This window comes from Diceros bicornis, chromosome 6 (genome assembly GCF_020826845.1).
Source record: "Diceros bicornis minor isolate mBicDic1 chromosome 6, mDicBic1.mat.cur, whole genome shotgun sequence".
Lineage (NCBI taxonomy): Eukaryota > Metazoa > Chordata > Mammalia > Perissodactyla > Rhinocerotidae > Diceros > Diceros bicornis.
The window spans coordinates 77,926,830-77,941,819 of record NC_080745.1 but is presented as its reverse complement, the minus strand read 5'-3'; the positions used below and the strand labels follow the sequence as shown (position 1 = coordinate 77,941,819).

The 14,990-nt window shown below is 41.7% G+C and overlaps 1 protein-coding gene across 2 annotated transcripts in view; it reads left to right on the top strand.

The window, feature by feature from the left end:
* ABLIM1 (actin binding LIM protein 1) overlaps window positions 1-14,990 on the top strand; it is a 289,715-nt gene that overhangs the window by 170,311 nt on the left and 104,414 nt on the right. For both annotated transcript variants that reach the window (XM_058544068.1, XM_058544067.1), the window contains exon 4: window positions 1,793-1,902. In XM_058544068.1, the coding sequence (XP_058400051.1) occupies window positions 1,793-1,902 (110 nt within the window). The remainder of the gene's footprint in view (window positions 1-1,792; window positions 1,903-14,990) is intronic.

The window sequence follows — 14,990 nt, the reverse complement described above, 5'->3', positions numbered from 1 at the left end:
TCGGGTTTTCTGATTCTAAATCCAGTTCTCTTTCTATTACAAGCATTCATGCAAATAACAGAAGGAAGTGAACCCATATGGGTAGAGGACATAGGGACGGGGGAAAGTACCAAAGAGGGTAATTGATAAAATAACAAAACTCAAAGTTCAAAAGACCTGGCCCCGTGATGAAAACTGGACTCCATCTTATCCCATAGTGGTCTGTGTGGGATTCAAGTATAAAAATATAAGCTTAGGTCAGAGGGAGGGCCTGGTTTAGGGTGAGGCGGGTGAGGTGCCTCCAGTGCACAATTTAAAGGGCACTCACTCTCAGGGTCCTGCAGTGCAGGGTCAGCTCCTGAGAGTTAGGGCCTCTTTAAATGTTGCACCCCAGGTGCCTCACTGGCCTCACCCTAGTCCTGGCCCTGATCAGAGGCAAACAACCTGTGCTTATTGTGTTTATGGACCCTTAGCTCCCTGATGCCCTTCTTACAGAGCAGATTGGGGGCTTATTCAGCTTGTGAAGCAGTAAGCCCACTGGCATCCACCAGAGTGTGACTTTGATTATTAAAGATAGAGCAGTTCTGAGTTGGAGGATGTCACTTGTACCTGCCTGTGACCTGGTTTCCCTAGCTGGTCAATCCAGGCAAGTCACTTAACCTCTCTGGGCCTTATCTGAACAATGGAAAGTAACACAGTACCATGAAAGGAGAGGAGACCACCTTAAGTCAGCACTTCTAAAATTTGGGGATGTGAGAGTTTAAAACTCTCCTTGATGACTGGCACCAAGCATATTTGTGGAGTTAAGTCCAAACTTACTACCTGTGTGTGTATTACAGTTAATTACCAACTGTTAGGCAGCCTAAGGGCAACTTAAAAGAGGGATAGCAGCTGTGAAAGTAAAATCATGTCAAGAGGCTTGAATTTGTTCTTAAGTAACTGCTCTGACTCAGATGTGTGGGGATGTTTTACTTGCGAGTTTATTTCCTAGTTGACAGAATCATACATTTGAAAACTCGTGTTGATGAAGATTATTGGCAAGTTGATCAGTTGCAAGTAAGCAGGATGGACACTGTCATATGGCTATTAATTAATGACTTTTTTTTAAAAAGCTATCTGCCTGCTGAACTGGGAGAAGAAACTGATAACATACATGCAGAAGGAATATTTTTGCAAAATGTGCTGTCATTGAATGTCTAATGTGAAAGGAAATTGCCTTTCGGAGAAGCAGCTAATACTCACTTTTGAACAGATGTTTACAGCATTGTATTTCTCCAAGTTTATAAGGGACTGGATCTCCAGCACTGTGAAACGTTCAGTTCACCCATTCAGATGTCCAGGACAAAGTCTAATTCAGCCTAATGATCACATAGGTCTAGGGAACAAGTCTGAAAAAGTTAATGCTTGATCTGTAACTGGTTCTCTTGGGGAGGGGCCTTAAGCTTGAATAGGAATTTATGGTATTTAAAATGTTTCTTCATGAAGGATTTTCCATTTGGAAAATGGAAAATTTTACTGTGTGTGCCCTGCTAGGTAACTTGTTGGAACACCCCTCCACTAATGAGTTAGAGGTGGATCATTCCATTTTACTCTCTGGTCGCCTGTGGAAGCAGTGCATTCCCCCTTCTCAAACTGAGGCACGTTTATTTGTTTGAATGATGTCCAGTTGGCTGGCTTGGTTAAGACTGCGTTTCAGACATTTTGGCTGGTGCCCTTCCAAGAAATGAAGTGGCACCAGAGGGCAGCAGCAGCAGTAAGGAAAAGGAATAAAATAGCTGGAATAACCTTGAGGGCGATGTCTTTGTGTCTCCAGGCGCCCGTTTCCACCGGGAGATCGAGTCACCTTCAATGGGAGAGACTGTCTCTGTCAGCTCTGTGCACAGCCGATGTCGTCCAGCCCTAAAGAAACCTCCTGCTCCGGCAGTAAGTGCCCCAGCCACCCCTTGACGTAAATTCCTTCGTACCTCAAAGGTAGCTTAGGCAAGTACCTTCCTTTCTGAGAAACTCTGTTAGCTGGAGCCAAGAGTAGTCCTATCGAAGGCATTTTCAGTTGTAAGATGTGACCTGTGGAGAAGCCTTCACTAAAACCCATGCAGTGAGAAGCATCTCCCTTATTTCAAAAAGACATAAATAGAATTGGATATCAAACTGTACATTTTGACAGTAAATGAAGGAAAAAGAATTCCAAAACTTTACATTAGAAATGCCCATCTCTAGTCATGGGGGTTGAGATGTGAGAACATTTGGTGGTGAAGTGATTGAGATCTCTATGTATTAAAAACTGTCCCTGGGGCCGGGCTGGTGGCATAGTGGTTAGGTTCACGTGCTCCACTTCAGTGGCCCAGGGTTCCCAGATTTGGATCCTGGGCACAGACCTATGCACCGCTTATCAAGCCATGCTGTGGCAGGTGTCCCACATATAAAGTGGAGGAGGATGGGCACGGATGTTAGTCCAGGGCCAATCTTCCTCACCAAAAAAAAAAAAAAAGCTATTCCTGCTAAGCCTAGGGCTAATGTGATGGTTTATACTTCCCCTTACATAATTCTTTATTCTTTTTTTTTTTTTTTTGTGAGGAGATCAGCCCTGAGCTAACATCCGCCAATCCTTCTCTTTTTTTGCTGAGGAAGACGGCCCTGGGCTAACATCTGTGCCTATCTTCCTCCACTTTATATGGGACGCCGCCACAGCATGGCTTACCAAGCAGTGCGTCTGTGCACGCCCGGGATCCGAACCAGCGAACCCCGGGCCGCCGCAGTGGAGCGCGCGCACTTAACCGCTTGCGCCACCGGGCCGGCCCCCATAATTCTTTATTCTTTATCGCCCTTGATGATTCTCTCCTCACCTGGAGGGTTTCTGACATTTATTCATTGAACAGCTACTCTGCTGAGCGCACCTACAATGTGTGTTGCTGTTCACACTGGAGATATAGGTGTGAACAAAACAAACCCTGCATCCTCAGGAATCTTCCTTTCTAGTGGGAGCAGATAGACAATAAATGCATACACAAAAATATGTAATATGTGGAGAAATTAAAGTAGGAAGAAAAAGCAGGGTAAAGGGGCTGCATTTATAGGGGGCAATCAGAGGAGACCTCTCTTAAAAGGTGACACTTAAGGAGAGATGTGAAGATAGTGAGGGAACAAGCTATACATACATGGTGGGATTTGTGATTCCTTATGACAAGGTCTTGTCCGACCTGTAGGAATCCCAAGAAAACCAACTTCCCCCAAAATAAAAATAATGGCCAATTGCACTGTTTCTTCTAGTAATTAACACCAGGTAGGTCAGTTAACTTTTTTTATGTGTGAGGAAGATCAGCCCTGAGCTAACATCCATGCCAATCCTCCTCTTTTTGCTGAGGAAGACAGGCTCTGAGCTAACATCTGTTGCCAATCCTCCTCCTTTTTTTTCCCCTTTTTCTCCCCAAAACCCCCGTAGATAGTTGTATGTCATAGTTGCACATCCTGCTAGTTGCTGTCTGTGGGACACGGCCTCAGCATGGCCCGACAAGCAGTGCGTCGGTGGGCCCCCAGGATCTGAACCCGGGCCGCTAGCAGCGGAACGCGTGCACTTAACCGCTAAGCTGCAAGTGAACTGGCCAGCCCCCAGTTAGCTTTTAAGTGAGATGTGTTCTGAACTCTGGACAGCAAGCAAAGAAGCTCTACTTCCATCTCTTTCCTGGGGCATTGGGAAGTGGCCTGGAGGTTTGCCTTGGTTTCTAGTGGGTTTTTCCCTGGCAGACCTGGAAAACCCCCTTTAAGCCCTGCCAGTCTTGGTACGTAAGAATGAGATAAACCTCTTCTGCTCCGGAGGAATTCTGTGCAGTTTGTAACGGTGATTCCAAATCTTCCTGTTAAAGGAGAAGAATCCTTATACTTGTTAAAAATAAGAATGTTCTGACCAATGCATTTGCATGGAAATTGGTTTTTGACCATTGGGAGGAAAGAAGAAAATAAACGTATTAGTGCATCTTATTCAATACACATGACTGGATCCTCAGCATGTGAATTTATATGCCCGGCTGATAAATAATAGCAGCCTGGGTAGAACAATAGCTACAAAGCGGGGCACAATGCTAGACCCCCAGCAGGCCTTCGAGTCCTTCACTGTTCTTCCCTACCCTGCTCTAAGCAGGTCATTGGGAAGGTGACCTGCATGGGAATAGTCACTCATTGTGTGGGAGGGCTTGCTTTGAAAGTACATTAACAAAAACGTTGGAGGAATTCTTCAGCCTAGTTAAGAAAAAGAGGATTTTATGAGTCCCAGGATAGGATGACAGCTGTAACAGAGGATCATGTCCACCGGCCTGTAAGAATGGCTGCATCCTCAAATTCCATGGAGTCTTTTAGTACAACTCTCTTTCTTGATGGGGGTGGGAATTGAGGCTCATGGGCGTACTCAAGCTATCCAGCAATAAGATAGGACTAGAGGCAGGTTTTTTGACCTCTGGTTTGGGGCTCTTTTTGATTTTATCTAATACTCTTCATTGTTTAATTTAAGAAATAGAAGCGAAATGTTTTTAAAAGCTTCCGGTCCAGTCCTCTCCATCCATGCAATTTGGGAACATGTTTCCTAGTCACAGTTCTACCAAAATGGTTATTCTAATTTTTATTAAACATTTCTTTGCTTTATCTATATTTTCTATTTTTATATGACATACATGTTATGCATATAAAAAAGAAATAAAAAGTGTAAGGGTAAAAATATATCATCGTCAAATTCATCACATTTCTAATGCTAAATTTAACAATTCCTACTTATATGAAAATTGATGGACCGAGTCATATTTTCTCCTCTGCTCCCAATGGATGAAATCCCAATTCTATGCAACTGCTTTGGTCAGACCATTTTTATTTTCAACAAGTACTTGTCTCTTTAAATAAGTACTCAAATAGCATTTATAGGGCGTGTGGGTGTCTGTAAAAGAGAGAGCTCTTATATATGGATACACACATGCAAAATGCCCAAATGAGGCAGGCACACAAATACTGGAGGAAGGGAATTTTCAGCAAGTTTCTAAAATTCATTGGAGCATAACTAGAAAACACTTGGTCGTTATTTGTAATTCTTTAAGAATTGCCCTATACTTTAAAACTATCCTAATATGACTTTGATTCTTATTTAAAAAAAATTTTTTTTTAACTTGGCCAAGCTTCCTAAATAAAAGCAAAAAATAACCTCTTCTTTGATAATGTTCACAGAGTCGATGACATATATCAGAGAGCCAAGGTCATCTTTTTCCTTTGAAATGTTCTTTCAAAAATGAGTTTCCTTTCTGAACCACGATTTTATTTCACATTCTGTGGCTGGTTTTCCATAATCACTGGGAGGTGAAGACAGCGGGAGAGGGAGAGAAGAAGCGTCGAGTGGCTGACAGAAGCCAAGTCAATGACGTGATGAGAATGTACGCAAAGTAGTCTTCCGTTTCAGCTTACTGGATAGAGATGCAGTTTCTGTTGCAGCCACTCAGGGCCTGCCATGTCTGTAGTGCTCTGATTTAGGGAGAACTCCCAGTGGAGTGCCTGTGATGTCAGGGGCACTTTGCTCCATGCTTCCTTCCACCTTAAAATAATTCTTATAACCTTTATATCTATTTCATTTTCTTCATCAAGCATTCCCATAGTACTCACTGTGAATCAGGCAGTGTGTAACTCGTCTACAAATTTTAACTCATTTAATCCTCATAATGACCCTTTAGGTTGGTACTAAAATTGTCTCCTTTTCACAGATGAAGAAAGAAAGGGCCAGAGAGGTTAAGTAATTTGCCCAAGATTACACAGACAGTACGTGGTAGAGCTGGGATACAAACCCAGGCTGTCTGGCCCCTGGGTTTGTATCCCAGGGGATGCCATGATGCCACGCTACACCCCTCCTGATATTTATGTTATAGTGTGGGTATCACTCTCTGATTTTCAAAGACGCAGGTGCTGAGCCTTGGAGCGATGACCTGGCATGTCTGCAGATTTATCCAAGTATCTGTCTCCAAGGGCTGTGCGCTTTCTACATGCCATAATCGCCTCCCTGTTGTAGCAAGACTTGGTGAATGGAAACCATCAGGAAGTTATTCATAGGAACAAACTGCTTCAATTAAGGATTATTGCCCCTGAATTAGTTAAAACTGTTGCTGCATCCAGTCTAATGCACTTTGAATTCAATAAGCAATAAACATTATATAACATGGAGATAATAATAGAAGTTACCTTACAGGATTGTGATGAACATTAATTAACCTGCTTTTACTATTAATAAAAAAACAAATCAATAGCCTATGTCTAGCTGATCCATGCTTTAAAAATAAAAATATATGTCCAGAAGATATTATGCTCTACCAGAAGGTTACGTACACTCCTCTAAAGCTTAATTCCACTCTGTTCTTCATGTGTTTGCCAGTAAACTGAGGGACTGGATTCCCATGGGTTAAGGACCCAGGTGAGGGGGAAGTCTGTGTGTGGCAACCTAGAGCATAGGGAATTGGGTTGGATCGTCGTTTCCTACACAGCTCTTGTCTATTTCAGGCATCTGAGCAGGAGTGGGCTGCTGTGTACAATCACCCTGTCCGTTTCAAAGGGTGTATGACTAGTGTCTGATTGCGTGTGGGTTTGGCGGATTGACACGGGCAACACCCACACACAAATACATCCAAACCCATCTTCCTCCTTTTACCCCCCTCTGTGCAGCACTGTCATTATTCCAACTGCAATTGGAACTCCTACAGGTATCAGGGCACGTGCTCGACTTGGACTGAATTTAAAGCATTCCAGATAGAGTCACATGCATGTTTCAAAGCGGAGGAAGAATTTTTCAATTATTTTACTTTTCTATTTGGTGCAATAGCTTTTAATAGTTGCAAGATAATTTTTCTTTTCTTTTTATATTCTCTCTCAAAAAATCATTTACAGATTGAGTGGGACTTGTCTGCTGAGGCACCTAACAATAGGTGGAGTGGGGAGGATCTGATGTTGGGTCAGGTCCTGGCTCTGCCACTTACTAGCGGTCTCTTTACCTCTCCATCCTCCATTTCCTTATCTGTAAAGTGGGATAGTATTAGGTACCTACCTTGTAGGATTAAATGAGTACATGTATAAAAATGCTGTGTGCTTATAAAACAATAACTTACTGTTCAGGCATTAATTTCTGAATTTTTGTGTAAGACAGTCTCTACTTTTTGTGACTCTGATTTTTTCACTCTGCTGTTCATGATTGGCTGTCTTGATCTGCTCATTTGATATTTCCCAGCAATATAAAAACCAATGAAGGTAGGAACACATCAACACATGGATAGCCCATGGATTGTTGGAGTCTGACTCATGGTGATGTGCTTTATGGCAGGGTCTCCAAAAACAGATCTGTTCCTCCTTCTTTAGACATTTTTTTCTGTAGGATAGGGTGGCAGAGGATGCTTGATGGGCACTGCTAAAGAGTATGGGTTCTGGACAGGTTGTTGGCTGGTTCTAATCCCAGTTCTACCACTTACTGTGTGGCCTTGAGAACTCAATCTCGCTTTGCCTCCTTTTCTTTGCCTATAAAATAGGAAACAATATTTCCTTTCTCAATGGGTTGTTGTGGGGCTTAATATCAGGAAAGTCCTTAAAAGATTCATGACACCTAGTAAGTCTATATATATGTTAACCATTATTCTTTAAGGAAGTTACAAGACTAGAACTTGAGCTTAAGGATATTCAGAGTCAGAAAGGAAAAAAGGAAGAAGGCATGGCATGTGGTTAAGAACGTAGGCTCTACAGTTCAGAATGCCTGGGTTGAATCCTAGTCCTACCGATGCTAGCCATGGAGCCTTGGGCAAGTTATTTGATGTCTCAGAACCTCAGTGCCCTCATCCTACAACTGGAAAATAGTATTTCTAAAGGTTGTTATGAGGATTAAATGAGATACTGCATGGGAGGACAGTCTAAATGTGGGAAGGTACTTGTAACAGCAGTGCAGGGGAAAACCCAGACAGAACCAATGCTTTGTTGTTCCATGTCTTGAGAAGTGAAATTGGAAAGATAGAGTGACAGGGCCAGGTCTCAGGAGGCCTTGAGGAGTTTGGCAATGAGGAGCTCCTGTGGATAGTTTTTAACCTCGAGGATGACCAGATGAAAATAATGTGCTAGAAAGATTAAGGTGGTAATGGCGGTAGTGGTATGCAAAATCAGTGATTTGGCATCAGTGATCAGGGTTGAGGAGACCATTGATTGTGGGTACAGGTAATGGCTATGAGAAAAGATGAGGAAGGCGAATAAAAGGCCTATGTCAAAGAAAGATATAGGCTGTCGTTTATTCATTCAACAAACATGAGCTCCTACCGTTTTCCAGGCACCAGCCAAATTCTTTTATACACAGTTAACGTGATATATTACTATGGTACATTTGTCACAACCAAGAAACCAACATTAGTACATAACCTGTTGCATTTTAATTGTTTAGATGTGTGCCCACCTCCACCACCAAGATTATGAACTCATTGACTATAAGGACCCTGTTGTCTTTCTCTGTTATATAAGGCCTAGCACATAAAGCCATAGATCAACATTCTGGAAATGGAATCAAAGCTGTTCCTATCTCTAAACTGGGCTAATAACAATCTTTTTTCAAATGGGTTTAAGTGTCCATTGTAAAATAATACAAACATTGTGGAAAAGTACAAAGAAGGAGATAAAAATCACCTGAAATCTCATCACCAGGAGATCTCCTCTATTAACGTTTTGGTGCACATTCTTCTGGATATTGCTCTAAGTGCTATAGACATGTACAATTTTACATAAATTCTTCCCATAGCATTTTATTCACATGTCTTCTTGTCAAAATCATTTATTTTTTTGAGTGTCACACAAAAGGCCAAAAGCCTTGAATTTGCTTAGGCCCCTTGGCACCAGGGCTAGCTCACGTGTGTCCTGGCCAAAGCTGTGTTTTGCATTTCTATTATGATGGTTATTACCCATTATAGCCCTGTTAGTTCTTTATATGTTTATCTCTCCAACCAGACTATGAGCTCCTTAATAGCAAGGACTGTATTTTTTTGTCCTTATGAATAGCGCTGTGCACGTAGCAAGTGCACGAATGTTCATTGGGTGAGTGAATTGATGCCATCCCGGGAGAACCTTTGAGGAAGGAGATTTCAGCTCCCAGGGCCGAAATGTTGAGTTCTGACTGCTGCTTGAATGAAGATGACTTTTGTGGTTTTGTAAAATTAGATAGGTACAGTTTGAGTGCATGGGAGGTAAGGTATATTGGTATGTTTAAGCTTGTATTTTCTTGTCTTATTCACAAGCTTTTTCCCTTATTTAATACAAAAGAAAAGCAGTTATTGCTTTAGATAAATTTGTTGGTGACAGAATCACAAGTTTTTTTTTAAAAAAGTAGAAATGTCAGGAATTGTATTTCCCCAACTTTGAGTGGGAGGTTGGAGGGAGGCCTCACCTCTCTGGGTTTTCAGGTGCCAGCCCCTGGCCTGGAGGGGCAGGGATCTCACCTGGCTTGGCAGTTCCGGTATTGCTCTACTGGGTATGGAATGGGGTGTTGAGACAGTTTGGAATTTACATAGTAGCCAGAGGTTCATTACAGAGAAACAAGGTGTGTTGCAAAAAGGAACATTAACATTCAGATTTTTCAGACTAAAGTCTATAACAATTATGAGTCAGACATAAAGATCCTAGAGTGACACATCTTTTCACTTAACCGGAGCCTCAATTATCTCAGTTGCAAGACAGGAAGAAAAGTTCCTGCTTTCTAAGGAATGCGTACAACTAAATGGAAAAAAGTGAAAGTGGGCACAAAAAGTGTTTTCAGCGGATGCAAAGTTAATGGCATTTTGTTATTTGCTATTTTTGTTTCCCTAGATATGCCTCTTATGTAATAAGACCCACAGCTTCTAACAACTTATCAGTAAAACTAGAATTTCAGTGATTGAAACAACAGTCATTCCCCAGTTTAATTTTAATTTTTCAGTAGCGGTAAAGATTTAGCTGTTCAAAGGACTGCTGTGTATACCTATAGCTGTATATTCTGATAGACTCTCCCCAGAAAGATGTTGAGAAATTGCTATTAGTACTTGTCTCCAGCAGGGAGGGAGGGAGTGGCTGGGAGACAGGGAAGGAAGGAAATTATTTTTACTATATGAAAAACAATATTTTAACCATGGGTATATATTACCTATTTAAAACCCAAGTACATTAAAAATAAAATAATGTTAATTTTAACATTTAGAATGTTATAAATAATAAATAATAAAATACAAGGCCCATTCTAGGCGGAAGTCTCGCTGCAGTTTGCCCTTGCTCTGACCTTCAGCCGTGTGTGTGTATTAAGTGACTGGTCACAGGATGCAAGTCCTGAAACTAACGTTCTACCCCTTCTTTTCTTCTTCCTGTCTTTGGAGTAAATGAGCTGATGTTGACTAATGAGTACTGAACCTGAGAAACTGACGTAAAACTCAAGTATGGTTTCCTCTTTGGCAGGAGCCCATGTATGCTGGGTGACCACAGCCAGTTAAAGATTTATCATAAAAGTCTTCACAAGGTTAAAGTTTACAACTGAGTTAGGGAAATCAGTGCAGGAACAAACCTTCTTGGTACTTTTTTTTTTATGGAGGTGAAATTCACATAACAAAAAATTAACCATTTTAAAGTGAACGTTTTAGAACCTTCATAATGTTGTACAACACCACCTTTATCTAGTTCCAAAACATCTTCATCAGCCCAAAAGAAAATCCCGTACCCATTAAGCAGTTACTCCCTATTCGCTCCTCCTCTCAGCCCCTGGTGACTAGCAATCTGCTTTTGTTTCTATGCATTTACCTATTCTGGATATTTCGTATAAATGGAATCTTACATATGTGGCCTTGGGTTTCTCTCTTCTTCCATTTAGCATAATGTTTTCAAAGTTCATCCAAGTTGTAGCATTCATCAGTACTAGATTTCTTTTTATGGCTGAATAATATTCCATTGTATGGAGAGACCACAATTTGTTTATTCATTCTTCTGCTAATTAGACATTTAGGTTGTTTCCACCTTTTTGGCTATTGTGAACAGTGCTGCTATGAACATGCATGTATGAGTATTTGTTTGAGTCCCTGTTTGTAATTCATTTGGGTCTTGGTATAACTTTCAGAGGGGTATGCTAAGGACTGTCACAAATCTTTAAAGCAGTGGCTACCACCCCCCACAAACTGTTGGGCTGGTGTCCTCTAGTGTCCACAGTGTGGCTGTGGATTGGGCACCGCTGAATGGCCCCAGGTGATCGCGAGTAGCAGCCTTCTCCTGGGGCTCCTGTCTTTCTTCCTCCCTTATTTGCTCACTCTCCCACTCTTCCTTCCTCTTTTCCACCTCCATTGCTGGCCATAGAGGAATACTTGGCCGTTGCTCAGCCTGCTGGTAGAAGTCTGACCCCCATTTTTCCGAACCCTACCCAGAAAAGAGTATCAACAGTGCTGAGGACTCTGGCTGGGAGCTTCAGACACATTGCTTCTGTCTTCCTGCATAAATATGTGTAACAATTGCCCTTTTGAGGGGTGGCTCAGGGGTCAAATAATGTTTTCGAGGCATGTGTAAACTACACATTGCAGGCAGAAAGGAGAACTGCTCCAAGCCTGCAGAGTAGTACTGGTAGAGCCGTGTGCTAGGTGAGTGGTCACTTGCTCTGTCCTGGAGGAGGCCCCGTGACGAGAATGCCCTGTCCACCGAAGCTATGGCCTGAACTTTTCACCCAGGCAGATTGGAAATCAGTATCCTTGAGGCTGCCATGTGACTGTAGCCTTTTCTGAGAGCATCCCATGATTGGGTCATAGCTCCTCTTGCTGTCCTCGTGGTATTTTCAGTCAAAAGAGAATCCTACTTTTAATCTTGGGTCGATCCCTGTGATGTTTGCATCATCAGAAATGAGGCTGAGCAACCACATGGAACAAATGCAGACTGACAGTTCAGGGGAGGGGCCTGAAAAGCAATGATGCTCTGGCCCTGTCCTCCACCAGCTGGGCTTTTGCAATTGTTAGTTGGGAATTTTGAAGTTGTGAGTGTACTTATTAGGATGATGGTTTATTCCATACATTTAGCCCCTCCTTTTAGTTATAGTTCTGAAAATGTGCGTGTAAACACACACACACAGAGTTCTCTTTGATAGGACCTTAAACCTAAAAATTGGAGCAGGTGAAAACAATAGTATTAATGTTTTATGCTAATATTTTTTATTTCTTATCAAAGAATCTCCATTACAGGAAATACAGGGGTGTTGTTATTTTTATTTGTTGTTCAGGGAAATGGAAGGGTGGCCGTTCAAGAGATTCTTTTGCAAGGCAGTGGACATTTTCTTTAAGCAGATATTAAAGTTCTCAGCTCCTAACTAGTTTTCAACATCCTTTCCGAAGTACTTGTTTGTTCCCTAAATATATACTCTCAAATATCTGGCATCCTTACTGTGTAAGGCACCCATATCATTCACCCTGTTCCAAGCAGGTCGTGAGAAATTCAACCTCCAGGGGCCCATCAGTTATTGAGTCCTATCCTGAGTGCTGTGGCATATTTGTGACCCATTCAAAGCCATCCTTCAAAGGTAATTAGCAGAGATGCTCAGACTCTCAATTCTAATGAGGTCTCAATTCTAATGAGGTTTTGGGGTGTGGGTCTGTGTTGGTACCAAGTCTGTAACAAACTATCTTCCATTTCTTGGATGCTCACCATCATGCCTAGAAGCATTAGCCATGGGATTCCTGCTTAATAAATTCATAATCAATTAAGGGAGAGGAAAGGCAAACAAGCAGTCTCCTTTTAATTTCCACTTCAGATCCTGGTCATAAATATGGGGGAAAAAACACACCCAATACTAGTTAAAGGAGAAAGCTCCTTGACCTTGAGAATCCATAATACTCCCAACGGAATTCTGTGAGCACTGGTTTAGGGATTAGAATTGGAAGTTTCAAATGTGTAAATGGTCTATATTTATGAAACTTATGACCAAAGTAACTGAAATTCTATAAGTATATAGGATATGCACTTTAAAAGGAGGACAGATAGGATTTATTGCCAGATACTCGCTTACAGAGGACTTGGAAAATGGCTGCTGCCAAGCCCGCCTTCACGCTTCCGGATGAAGGCTGATAAGCTGTTGCTATTATGGCCATGAAAACTTGTTTGTTGTGCAGTATTGTTTTCCAAAGACAACAAGAACCTTCACTTAAAATAGCAGGTCAGAGGCTGCTCTGGCTTACGATGTTTCCGTTGTGGCCATCAAGACAGCAAAGGGAGTAACTGACCTAAGCAGGGACATGGGTGGTTATGGAAAGTCTGGTTCAAGGTTACATATTCAGGCAGCACATAAACCTTTTAAAATAATTCTGGGTCATTGTTAGTGAATTTGAGATATAAATTATTTAGAGCATTAAGACCCCTTTTATAGAATGGCTAACACATTGCACTTACATGAACACTCTGACCGCCCCCCCCCCCAGCCGGTATTTGTCTTGTGACGTCACACTGCTTTTTTTTTTGGCTAATGGCAGCACAGAATTTCAGAAGTTAAAAAGTACTTTTGAAGATGAATTCTTGAAAAGTGCTTAGCCTAACACATTTGCAGTTTCACGTTCTGTTTTTACCCTCTACCTATCCTTCTTATGGTGACCCCATACCCATGGTATTTGCCATGACATGCAAAAAGGAAAATTGTGGACTCATTTCAGTGACTCAGTTTAAATTTTTTAAAAAGTGGTCTGTGACCAGTCAATATTTGTCAACTCATAGATGTCTGGTTGGGAACCTGACAACACTAAATAGCCCAGATGAAGATGAAAGTCAACATTCACTTGCTAGATGGACATTTTTTTTTTTTCCTGTGAGGAAGATCAGCCCTGAGCTAACATCCATGCTAATCCTCCTCTTTTTGCTGAGAAAGACCAGCTCTGAGCTAACATCTATTGCCAATCCTCCTCCTTTTTTTCCCCCAAAGCCCCAGTAGATAGTTGTATGTCATAGTTGCACATCCTTCTAGTTGCTGTATGTGGGACGCGGCCTCAGCATGGCCAGAGAAGCGGTGTGTCGGAGCGTGCCCGAGATCTGAACCCAGGCCGCCAGTAGTGGAGCGTGCGCACTTAACCGCTAAGCCACGGGGCCGGCCCCTAGATGGACATTCTTATCACTACTAAATGATGTGGCCATTTTGGTCAAGGAAAGGTTTTCAAATACCCAAGTCCTTTATACCTTAAAGATGTTAAAACTGTAGGCCAACTCTTATTAAAAAAATAACATAATAGAAGTCTAGACTTTTTTTTTAATCCATGGGTTATCAAATTCAAAAGCCTAAAAAAAAAGTCCGGGCTGGTAACATAGGTGCATGTGGTTAGTGCAAGCATGACAATGGGTGGCACTTGGCATTTAGACCCTATGGAGAGATGGGAACCCTAGCAGACGGGAAATATCTGTCCTGTATAAAGCAGGCAGGCACAACGTGCCTCCATTTATTTCCATGAAGGAATCCACATGTCAGAGGCTGATCTGACGTGTTGAAGGCAGCTTGTTAACCTAACAATTCGACCCATATTCAGGTCTCCCTTCCCTGTGTCCCTCCTTTTTCTCTCTTTTGGACAGAACAACTCTTCTCTAGCATTCTGCCTTCACTATTTTATCACACAAGATAATGGGAAATCCATGTTCCGTAGGAATAATTGCATGACAAGATACGATGTCATTAAATTCAGGACTCAAGTTACCCAAACCCTGAAACTTGTTTGTTTTTTGTTTTCCTTGAAGCTCCTTAGATTGAGTCCTGGCCAGGCATAAAGTGCCTCAAGTTAACAGTCTATTAAAAGGACATCACTTGAATATTTTATAGAGCCTCCAAAGTCTTATTCCACTTTCTATTAATAACAGCCTAAATCTGAAATGATTTTGTTTCTATTTATTTTTTATCCATGTGTATAGCCATGAACTTGTGTGCTAATTTTTGTTGATGACGAATACAGTTTCTTTTTTTTTTTTTGTGAGGAAGATCGGCCCTGAGCTAACATCTGCCAATCCTCCTCTTTTTT